The sequence below is a fragment of the Barbus barbus genome (genome assembly GCF_936440315.1).
Source record: "Barbus barbus genome assembly, chromosome: 24".
In the NCBI taxonomy this organism is placed as follows: domain Eukaryota; kingdom Metazoa; phylum Chordata; class Actinopteri; order Cypriniformes; family Cyprinidae; genus Barbus; species Barbus barbus.
In genome coordinates, this window is record NC_136752.1 from 19181050 (window position 1) to 19193382 (window position 12333).

Sequence of the window (12333 nt, forward strand, 5' to 3'; positions counted from 1 at the left end):
AAATTATAGATTTTTCTTTTATGCCAAAATTCATTAGGATATTAAGTAAAAATCATGTTCCATGAAGATATTTTGTAAATGTCCTACTGTAAATATATAAAAACTTAATTTCTGATTAGTAATATGCATTGCTAAGAACTTCATTTGGACAACTTAAAAGCGATCTTCTCAATATTTAGATGTTTTTTTGCACCCTCAGATTCCAGATTTTCAAATAGTTGTATCTCGGCCAAATATTGCCATATTTTAACAAACCATACATCAATGTAAAGCTTATTTATTCACCTTTCAGATGATGTCTAAATCTCAATTTTGAAAAATTGATCCTTATGACTGGTTTTGTGGTCCAGGGTCACAAATTTCCTTGCTTATACCAAAGCACACAACATTTGTAAAGCAAAAAAAAGTTGTATTCAATAAAAAAAAGAAAAAAAAAGAATGAAGAAGCAATTTCACAAGTGGTCTCATACTTTTAAATCCCATTATACTTCACAGAGGACGACTCATGTTTGCAATCTCTTATAAAACAAAAACACTGGCAAATAACAAAGACACATGAAGATTTGCTAAAGTAAGTATAGCTACAGGGCCACACAGTTTACAGTCATGTGCACTCTCACTTCCTCTCTCTTATTGCTTTACTGTAATCCCCCATCTGACAGGACTTGGCAGGCGAATGAGACAGTCAGACAGTCTTCCTCCTCTCTTTCCTTCAACACACTGCTTCACGTGCATCTCTCCTTCTCTCCTTCTGGTTTGCTGTACATCCCTGAGAGGATAATGAAAAACAGTCCCTCTCTTTCTCCATCCGTCTGTCTTTTTTGCTTCTTTAATTATTCTCAGATGATCGATTGTAGTCACACTTCCTCATTAGAGTCTGTGCGGAATTTAAAGGTTGATTGTGACAGTTCAACCAGTGTGGCGTTGAAAAGTTCAGAAATCAATCGATACAATGAACTTGCGTTTTTTCTCAACAGGCATGCTGCGCTTTTTTTACATATTCCTAATAATTTGGACCTTTTTGTGAAAGTAGTCTACTTTTGCCTGTTGAGACACACCTTGGCTTTTATAGACCCTTAAGAGCAGTGTTTGTGATGTTTGAGTTGGGGGATCGAGGATGACACTAGTAGTGCAAAAACTGCACAATCTAGCTTTAATATAAATGTGCGTTGTTCATACTAGGGAAGCTTTTTAAAACTTTGAATCAACTCAACCAATTACTTCGCAAAATGATTCAGTGTTTCGAAGCGCTCCAAACACCACAGGCTAACAGCACCTGCTGATCAAAACTGTGTAAATGCAACAAAAATGTTATGATGAAAGTTTAGTATATTAAATGCAATCTACAAATAATTATATACCATTAAAATCACGTTTCTGTAAAATGCTGGGCTTGGCAAACTATATGCCAGTTAGAAGCAATTAAATATAATTCTTCTTTTTGTATTATACACAACTATTAAAATGAGTGCTGGGCAACGATTAATCACGATTAATTGCATCCAAAGTTTTTGTGTTTATAATATATGTGTGTGTACTGTGTTTATTTATTATATAAATACACAAACATGCATGTATATATTTAAGAAATATATGTTAGGTTTATATATTAAATATATTTACATCTAATCTAAATTGTATGAATATAGGTATATACATGTATATACATGTAAATATGTTCAAAATATATACTGTATGTTTGTGTCTTTATAAATGCATAATGATTATTCACAGTACACACATTTATTATATAAACAAAAACGTTTATTTTGGATGTGAATAAATAATTAAGGCCCGGTTTCACAGACAGGGCTTCGGTTAAACCAGGATTTAGCCATAGTTCAATTAGGACATTTAAGTAGGTTTTATAAATATGCCTTAGATAAAACATGGTATGCATCTTGTGGCAAAACAATGAATCCGACATATTTTAAGATCACTCAGTGTAAGTTTCTTTCAGTTGAAATAGCCCAGACATGCATTTTAGTCTGGGACTAGGCTTAAGCCTTGTCTGTGAAACCGGGGGAAATGAATTAAAAATGAACCTACATTGTAAATCTGACCTGAAAGCAGTTAAAATAAATGTTTCAAAACTTCATGAAGCAGTATTTTGAAAGGACCCATCACTGATGTCAGATCATTTTGAGGATTGAAGAATGAAAATAAAAGGGAGAAAAGGAGACGAATGAGTCAATCCTTTATAACCTCTATAAAGCGCTTCATATCCTTTATAGCTCAACCTTTTTGTGAGGGTTTTGGCTAAACGCATGCCTTGCGTGCACGCTTAAAGACTGTCCTATGATTGCTCTGGTACCACTTACTCAATGCTTAACCAGAATTATTAACACTTAAGTTAATAAGAAGTGTCAGGTCTCATAATGAACTGAAATGAAAGTAACGGCAACTCCTTTTCCTTTGTACACACAAACAGACACTAATTCCCACTTCCCATTCAGAGAGTCCAGCCAACACAGCTGAGGCATGCTCACATATCACTGGCTTTGAAACAGGGGTGAAACATAGTAGCTCACCCCTCTCTAACTCTTTCCCTTTCTCGTTGTTTTTACAGTGTCAATCTTCCAAGTTCATGTCTTGGATCCATGATGCCACATCGTTCTCTTTTCCCACCCCTCAGGTCTGATTTGTTCACTGATTGTACAAATGATCTCCATGGATTCTCTCTCTGTGGGAGGTTTTGGATGCGATAACAAGCACCAGGTTGCAGGGACCAGACCAGAGTTACCATGTCCATGTGTGGACTCAGCTGGGCTACTTGTGGACCTGCTCTTAAAGGTCAGTCCCACTGATTTCCACTGCCAAAATGATGATAAAGTGATGATAGCACAACAATGGTGGCTGTGAAACAAAATTTAGCTTTTCCTGCCACATTCTTGCCACATCACGGTTACCAGCAAAATTACATAAAGCATATGTATTTTGTTAACCCAGCGGCAAACCCAGAGAAAAAATAGAGCAACACTATGGTAACATCATGACAATAGCAATAGCAAAGAGCAAACATGGACTGGATAACATTATATGGGAAAACCAAGGGAATAAAATAATAATGAAATGCCATTTCTGGAGATGTTAAGGAAGTGACCACAATCAGTATTTCTGTGTCCAAATATTTTTATACATTACCAAACCAAACATTCAGCTGTATTGTCTATTTTAAGTTTGCAACAAAATCTATGTAGTCTATGTAAGAGCTGCAGTTGGTGTAGGATTTACTTACTAATTATTTTTCAGAAACTGCTAGTAAATTTCACAAATAATTACAAAGAAACGGCAAGTAACACATTGAATTAAACAAGACATTTTGTAGAAAAACTGAATAATCTGTTTTATTTACAACTTCAAAAAATATTTTTTTGCAGTGTATGCTGGGACCATTGATCCCGTAATTCAATCTGTGGAATTCTCCATTTTATGGGTTTTCATCTCTTTTACTCTTGAGAAACTAACACACTCTTCGTTTGGTTTAAATCTGGGATTTCTTCTTCTTTTCGGAGGGCTTGCATGTACAGAGTTTGGCTTCAAGTGGGCTCAGTGGATTCATAAAGAAGAGAAATAAAAGCTTTGATTTAACAAATTCACAGCTGACAAACTGCCACTGTCTTTCCATAAACTTGGGGTATCGGAGGTCTCTGGCATCCAAACACATGTCCGAACTTTAAACCTTCTCAAGGGAGTAACAACAGATGTTTTCCATAAGCCTGCAAGTCTGAAATCTGTCATTTGCCATTAATGTACAGAAACAACTATATTTTTTAAGAACTTGAAGTAGTTTGAAGGAAAACTAGCATTCCAAGAAGGTTGGGTTTGACATAAAATTGTGTTCTCTTAACGTTTTTCTCATAACTCTTTTATGTTTATCTTGAAGCTATTTGGCAATACTCCTCATAAAATTGTTGTGCATCAATCATAGGCTGGGAAAGTATTGGGCCTACCTGGAGAGGATCTGTTGAAAGGCTCAACGGCAAAACCATCCAGTTTCACCCACTCTCCCCCTGCAGGAAAAAAAGAGCACTGTGGTTACACATAAGGACTGACAATATATTGGTACCATAACACTTATTGGCCAATTTTAATCTTTGCATAAAACACTCATAATTTTAAAACATTTAATAAATTGATATTTTAAAACATAATTTTTAGAAAATAAAACTTAACTTTTCATGCTTTACAATATAATGTTGTTATGCCTAAATTCAATTGATTTTAGTTTTTAGTATTTTATTTTTAATTTAGTTTGATTTATTGTTCATCCTTATCAAAAAAAAAACTGCTTATAATAAAGAAGTAAAACATATGTGACCTTATCAACTATTTACAGCAATTTCTTTTTTATAGATGCTTTTATGACTGAATTACTCAACAAATGCTGAATTATATTATGTGTAAAATAAAAATAAAAATAAAAACGTTTAGCACATATTGTAATCAAACAACCAGCTATCCTTAAAACAAGGAGCTGTACACCAGATATGTTTACAACTGCTTAAAAACATACTCAGCCAAGAACATTTATGATATGTTTGCAGGATTATTAATGTGCTTTTCTATTATGGCAGATGTTTTGGGATAAATGCTGTGGGATGTTCAGCAATATGCCCAGATCCTGTTGGTTGGAGAGGGACATGGACGTACTGAAAAAAACTTTATGTGAAAAAATGTATGTGGAGTGCGTTGGACGAGTGATTGGCTACCATAACACAAGGCTTAAGGCTCTTGACTCAAGCTCTGGGTTGGATACAAAAACAAGGACTGGCCACATAAATGCTTTATCTTTGGGGAATTCAATAGCAATTGATGCCAGTTATTTGAAAAACAGAAACGACCATATATCCCCACACCCTGCAGTCTACACATGAGTATGTGTTAGCCATCCAGTCTGGCTTAATATTGTGATTAAAGTTATAACTACTTTCCTTGTAAAAACCACATAATAATGGGTGTTAGAGTCTGACAAGTCTAAATTATTGAGGTTAATAAAAGTGTAATTTTAGACATTTAATGACATCCATGGAACGCTCTCAGAAAAAAAGGTACAAAAACTGTCACTGGGGCGGTATTTTTTTCCGAAAGGTACTATTTAGGTACTAAAATGTACATTTCAGGTAATATGTACCTTTTGTATGCACTCTTTAGGAGTAAATAGGCACAAATGTGCAGTTCTTGAAAGGGTACCGCCCCAGTGATTGCTTTAGTACTTTTTTTTCTGAGAGTGTATATAGTGACCAGTAAAATTATGTCTACACTGTTAAAAATAAGTGAAAGAAATTTTGTTGTGCTGTATTCTATCTATTTTCAAATGTTTTAAATTAGAAATATATAATTAATTTATATATACACCACTGTTCATACTGCTTGGGTCAGTAAGATTTTGATTTGAAAGAAATTAATACTTTTATTCCACATTGATCAAGTGACAGTAAAGATATTTATAATGTTGCAAAAGATTTCTATTTCAAATAAAGGCTGTTCTTTTGAACTTTATATTCATCAAAAAATCCTGATTTTTTTTTTTGCAAAAGCATAGATAAAGAAAAAAAAATATTTACAAAAATATTAAGTACTGTTAACTGTTTTCAAGATTGATGAGCGCTAAGTAAGCATATAGTATTTGAATAATTATTGAAGGATCATGTGACACTGACGAATGGAGTAATGGCTGCTGAAAATTCAGCTTTGTCATCACGGAATAAATTACATTGTAAAATATATAAAAATACAAAATATTTATTTAAAATTGTAAAAATATTTCACAATATTAATGTCTTTACAGTATTTTTTAATCAAATAAATGCAACCTTAAACAATCTTACTGACCCCATACATTTGAGCGGTAGTAGATCTCCATAGTTTATGAACAGTTTAATATTTGATATTCTAATTAAAGTTGTATATTTTTATGTGCAACTTAAATGTTTTTAGGGGCCACTGTACATATACAACACTGAGGGATTCCTGTTTTGTTATACTTAAAGGGATAATTGTCCTAAAAGTAAAACGTTTGGTGTCCTGTACTCACTCTTGTCTTGTTCCAAACCTGTAGGACTTCTGCAGAAAACAAAAGAAGTCTGAGGTCCAAACAACATTTGACCTCATTGACTTTTATTGCATGGACAAAAAACTGAGACATTTTTCAAATGTGTTCTGTAAAATCAAAGAAATGCCTACAGGTTTGGAATGACATAAGTGTGAGTAAATGATGACAAACGTTTTGGCGAAATTTAAAAGCATGCATGTATGTGTTTAAAAGCATGCTTGTGTGTTTTATATGCATACTGTACTTTATCTATCCATGCACCAATGTACAACAGTGAAGGGAACAGAGTGTCATAGAGAAACATGCAGATCTCTATCTACACACACATGCAAGCACACACCTCCTGGAGTCTCTGCCCTGTAGACAGGTTTACTCATCCCATCCTTATTCTCTGCACTCATCTTGAGAAAATGCAGGACTCCAGGCTCTAAAACAACACAACATGCACATGAGAGCCTGACATAGTGCTCAAGTACTCAACGCGAGTCTCTAGCTTTTCATTTAAAGAATGAATTAATACACTCTTACCTACGTCCTCTAGTAACTCTGACCGTCTGTCCTTGTCGACAGTCATGAAGCGCAGTGACTTCATTGACTTCCCGTAGCCGATGCTATAGTTATCAACAGGCCGTCCATCCAGCTCACTGGGGGGATCCCATGTGACTTTTAACCCCTTATCCACCGAGGTCAGCTTCACATTACGTGGCGGCAGTGGCTTAGAACCTGGGAGATAGCACAGCTGTCTGTCAATCACACTGCAAGTACAGTCTGGTGAATTTGTTTTAGTAAGATTGCAGTTGCTAAGGTCAGCAAAGCAACAATTAACTATCTTATAAGCAACTATTAGACTAAGTAAGGGGTATTGAGGGTCATTGTCATGGTCTTTTATAAGCTTGAAAGGTTAATGCCCGACAGACTAGTACACATTACTCCATGTATTAAACAGCTATGCAGGAAATTGTCCTAGAACAATGGTCACTGTTTAGCGGTCATTATGCATAAACATTTGACCGCTGAGTGCATGTGATTATGTGATTGACCCATCGGAATTAAGAATTGCAGAGGGCCATATATCAAGGGAAAATTACACTAAATTGTAAACTTAGCATGACTGCTCGCTTAGTGAGAGCTGTAGTGTGTAATGTAGATCTGTTGTATAAGTTAACTTTCTTACAGCTTGAACAAGAGCAATTAGGGCTGTAACCCTCAGTTAATCAAACTGGAAACTCTGTGTGAAGTTCCTTAGAGTGCTCGGGCTGTTTTTATAACCCTACTTAGAGTTGAAGTGAGCAAATTTCTCATCGCTGTGCCTGTTTACTGTACAACAGCATGACTCTGGCATAAAGCCTGGTGAGAGAGATCAATCTCTATCACTTATTTAAGTGTACACATGGACATATGCCTTTCGGTCACTGCTTTATAATGCAGTATTGGCAATGGAACATCCCTCCACATAATTTGGAACCACATCACACGTTATTGCAATTACCACAACTTGCGCACACACACAGGCCACAGAAAAATCAAACCTCAGTCTGTGACTTGGCCCATGTTAAAATTTATGATGTAGGGTGGGTTCAAATTTTGATTAAATCAAGACTTGTAAAACATAAGAATTAGATCTTTCTCCAAAAATAAACATTTTATTCTGGAGGAAACTAACTGAGGCTCGTATTAGGGAGTAGACATCACCTAGATCAGTGGTTCTCAAATTTGGGTAATTCTGCAGTCAGTAGTAAAAATTGATTCATTTTATGATTCCAGACGTTTTAAGAACTGTTCCTCAGTTAATCAGTTAAAACAAGAGTTCTTGAGGAGACAAAAATAAATGAAAATAACATGAAATAAACATGAAAATATTTGCACTGAGTCCCTGGTAAAGTGGATGACTGCTTTTTAAAAATATTCTTAATGTCAGATAAGTGAAGTGACATACTGCCAAGTATGGTGACCCATACTCGGAATTCGCACTCTGCATTTAACCCATCCAAAGTGCACACACACAGCAGTGAACACACACCCGGAGCAGTGGGCAGCCATTTATGCTGCGGCGCCCGGGGAGCAGTTGGGGGTTCGGTGCCTTGCTCAAGAGCACCTCAGTCGTGGTATTGAGGGTGGAGAGAGCGCTGGACATTCACTCCACCCACCTACAATCCCTGCCGGCCCGAGACTCGAACCCGCAACCTTTGGATTACGAGCCCAACTCTCTAACCATTAGGCCACGACTTCCCTGATAAGGGATATGATTCTCGGATTGCTGAGAATGTCCAGATAAGGACATTCTCAGCAATAAGTATGTTTTCCATTAGTAGAGACCATTCTTTTTTTTAATTACAACAAATTAATTATAATCTTTTCTGTTGATTTGCAGTAATCTAACCTCATGACAGCTGTAAAAAATAAACTTTGTCATTTTTAACCCATTCTAACTGATGTTTCCAAGACTATCACTATTTACTATCGCAATTCTGACATTTCGATGTAAGCCAGTTAGATTAATGACGTATTTCCATCAGCAGACTTTGCAAATCACTGTTCAATAAATCCCAGAAAACCAAATATTTAGAATAGCCAGGCATAAAATCACATGTACATACTTAAAACAAATGTAAGATTGTTGGAACGTAAGAACAACCCCAATAGCTGTCCTGAAATTCTTTCACACTCTCCATTTATATTATCTATTCCTGTATTAGGAAGGTGAAAGTAAATGCCCTGTGGTCCTGTTTCCAGTTATTTTGGATTGTTTTGTTTTTTTATTAGCTCCCATAGAAAGACCTGTAGGGCAAGCACCTGCTGCTCTGACATCATTTTCTGAATGAAAGGCATAAACAGACTCTCACAAATATACTATTTGCATATTATTTTCATTCAGGTGCCTGGATGACATTCAAACAAATGCAAGAAGCATTTAAAGAGTATTATTAAGCCAACAATAGATTTTTCAGCCTGAGCCCAGGTGTTCCGTAGGAGGGCATCTGATGATAGACAGTGCTGAAACACCTGAGTGACAGGTTGAGCGTGGGCATCGTGCCAACTACATGCTGGCGTCTTGTACCAGAGCACACTCACTTATCGACAGACTGAGTTTCTAAACCTTCCAGCCTTGCCTACGTCAATCAAAGACTTTCCGTAAATTCCTTGGTGAAAATCTGAGCAAGATTAAATTCCAGTAGCTGGTCAGGGCATGATTCTTCTCTTCCTCTCACTCTCTGGCAGAGCTCTTACCTGACAACACAAGCTCATTCTTACCGGAATCACTACAGACGGGATTTTAAAGTCCAGGGTTGTGGAACAAAAACCTGAGACTCATTCTTTCCAATATATCTTTTATCTGTCAAGCAGATGTCTGGAATGGTTTTGAAGCTGCAGTTGGGCACCATTAAATCGAGAAGTGTGTTTTTTTTTTTTGTTTGTTTCTTAAAGTTGGTGGTTTTAAGATTTAGTTGTGTTGGATGCATTTTGTTTTGCTGAAGATGGAGAGAAGAGGAAAGAGAAGAATACTGGATAATATGCAGCTGCTGATGGCAGTCCCAGGCTGCACTGGGTGACCTCATATAAAGAACATTTCCAAAACACTGAGAAAGAGCAAGTGAGAAAGAAAAAGGCCCGTTGTAACGTGGCAGCTTCAGTGGGACTTAGCTACCACTTTTCTCATCCAAGATTCCTCTGCTCCACTGCATTCTCCTCAGAATTAGGAGGGACAGGCAGAGTGAAAGAAACATGTGAGGAGAGAGAAAACGTGGCTAAAATTGATTTGAAGAGCTGAAAGTGAAAGAATGTCTAATACATCTGTGCTTTTACATTCCCTGATGACCTTTTAAAGAGGTTAACTGTACTTCCTATACTGGCTCTAATTTAATAAATCACTTGCTGAGATCTGCACTTACAGTACAGTCCACCTATCTACCTATCTACCTATCTATCTATCTATCTATCTATCTATCTATCTATCTATCTATCTATCTATCTATCTATCTATCTATCTATCTATCTATCTATCTGTCTGTCTGTCTATCTACCTGTATCAGGAATCCAACTGGAAATCCAATCGGGAATCCAAATGTGGTCATATTTTGTTATATATGCATCATTCAAATATCTTATTTAACAGCTGGCTACAGAAATTAATATTCTGTGCTCTTTGTGCACTCCTGCAAACCTCTAATAAATTAGCTACAGAAATGAACTACAAAAGTGACATCACCGCCATCAGTTTAAGAAGTTATACAGTAAGCATGAGTTTCAATTATATATGTGTACTCTCTCTCTCTCACACAAACACACACACACACACACACACACACACACACACACAGATATGAATGTCATACTTCTATTATCACCTTTTTGAAACTGATTCAAATTGCTAAAAAAATTACTTGTTCTTGAAAAATTTTGAATGTTCTTTAAAAACTTAAAGCGAAGCAAGTACACTTTTTGAAGTTTGTGCACCTGCCTGTGTTTCAGCTGTTCAATTAAGCTACTGTCTCACCCATTATGCATTATTAGTGCTTGAAATGTTTAATAAAGGTTTGGCACATGGTTTCCACACACACTGTGATAAAACAAACATGACTTAGACATCCAGATTCACAAACCACAGGTGATTCATTCAATAGAGCTATTTGTCATACGTTATAAGGCAATACAAGCCAAATATAGGCTACTTTACGAATTATTATTATTTTTTAAATAGTTCTAAATTTCAAGTCTACATAATTCTAAAAAATACTTAGTCTGATTACTATTAAATAGTCTGAATTACTATTTAAATAGAGATAAGCATATTGACCTACCCGACAGTAGTGGGCTCTGGGTGCAAAGTGTGATCAGGAGCCCGAGAAGAGCTCGTGCCCGTGCAGGAGACATTGCAGATAGTGCTTCAGTATTACTGCGAGCCGCTACACTGAGGGAAGGAAGGCTATGGGATGCTCGGATGCTCCGTTGCCCGCTACCGTCAGTCTGTGCGCTCTTTCCCAGACGTTGTCTCCCTCTTCCGGGGACGAATGGGACTATACACAAATATTTTCAGAACAAGGCGATGGAACGTCTTTGGAAACACACTTCCTCTGATGTAGAACTCACTTATCGTGCTCTGTTTATTTTTAAAGCCTGTTTACCCAAACCTCATTCTGTAGGCTACTCAAATAGGCCTGCTTCATAAGCGTAATTGTGTTATAATAACTATTGTGTTTATTCAGTATCAGTGCTGTAATTTATATTCAGCTGTAAAATTATGGTTAGTACATTTTATATGCGTTCTCCACAAATTTGTGCGAACTATACATGACGAGAACATCAAAGCGCATGCGCGCAATTTGGGAATCGGCCACAAATTGAAGGCGCAGGAAGGTAGGCTGGTACAACTGCAGTGCACCCACCTCCCTCATTTTTCAAAAAGTATGTGAAAGAGTAACCAAAATATTTCTACGAAAACTACCACGAAGGAACAATACAGTCAAACAGCAGTTATCGTCAGTTGAGGTAGTATGGGTTTACAGTTTGTTTAGTTCAACATCTGTATCTCATCTGTAAATTTGAGTTTTGTGTATCATGCTCTAATATAAATATCCACGTATTTGTTACATGGACGTTATTTAGAAATTAGAAACTTATCCCGAGACTGTAGATTCAGGTAAAATACAAAGATAAGCCTAAATCAAATTAACCAAGAGCAGGCCTACCTGCTGATTCAGATTATTCCAGTTGTCATTTAACATCCATTGACGTTCTCACAAAGCCAATTCTAAATAGATCACGTGCCATTTTGCATTATTACTTAAAAAAATTATCCTGTAAATCATTTATATTTTTACACATATAGTCTCTTATCTCAGAAAGCTGTTTTCTAATTGGTTAAACTCCGGCCTACTGAGATTCACTGTAGTCAGCGTGTTTTTATCACCCAAATTTTCATCTCAGCTTCTTTAAGGCAATACATTTGAGTCCATTTTTATTTTATTTCATTTATTTATTGATTTAATGTGTCTCAGCTGCTTCTCTGAAGACATAACCCTCTAAAATAAATGATTTATACAATAGGTCAAAGACTAAACTACGATTTTAAAGTGTAGGGTACCCATGCACTGCAAAGAACAAATAGCCAGTGGATCATTATCATATCATATAATCGGCCTTAAAACATTATATTATAAACAGTGTTGGGGTAACGAATTACAAGTAACGTGAGTTACGTAATAATATTACTTTTTTCAAGTAACTAGTAAAGTAACGCATTGCTTTTTAATTTACAAGAAAATATCCGAGTTACTTTT

The 12333-nt window shown here is 36.2% G+C and overlaps 1 protein-coding gene across 1 annotated transcript in view; it reads right to left on the reverse strand.

Moving 5' to 3' along the window:
• The window catches only part of LOC306843743 (fibronectin type III domain-containing protein 1-like), a 35228-nt gene extending 24268 nt beyond the window's left edge, over positions 1 to 10960 (reverse strand). The window contains exons 1-4 of the mRNA XM_079375391.1: positions 10855 to 10960; positions 6584 to 6778; positions 6396 to 6482; positions 3954 to 4013 (exon numbers count right to left, since the gene is read on the reverse strand). Coding sequence (XP_079231517.1) covers positions 3954 to 4013; positions 6396 to 6482; positions 6584 to 6778; positions 10855 to 10927 — 415 coding nt within the window. The 5' untranslated portion in view covers positions 10928 to 10960. The remainder of the gene's footprint in view (positions 1 to 3953; positions 4014 to 6395; positions 6483 to 6583; positions 6779 to 10854) is intronic.
• Between the last annotated feature and the right edge of the window lie 1373 nt (positions 10961 to 12333).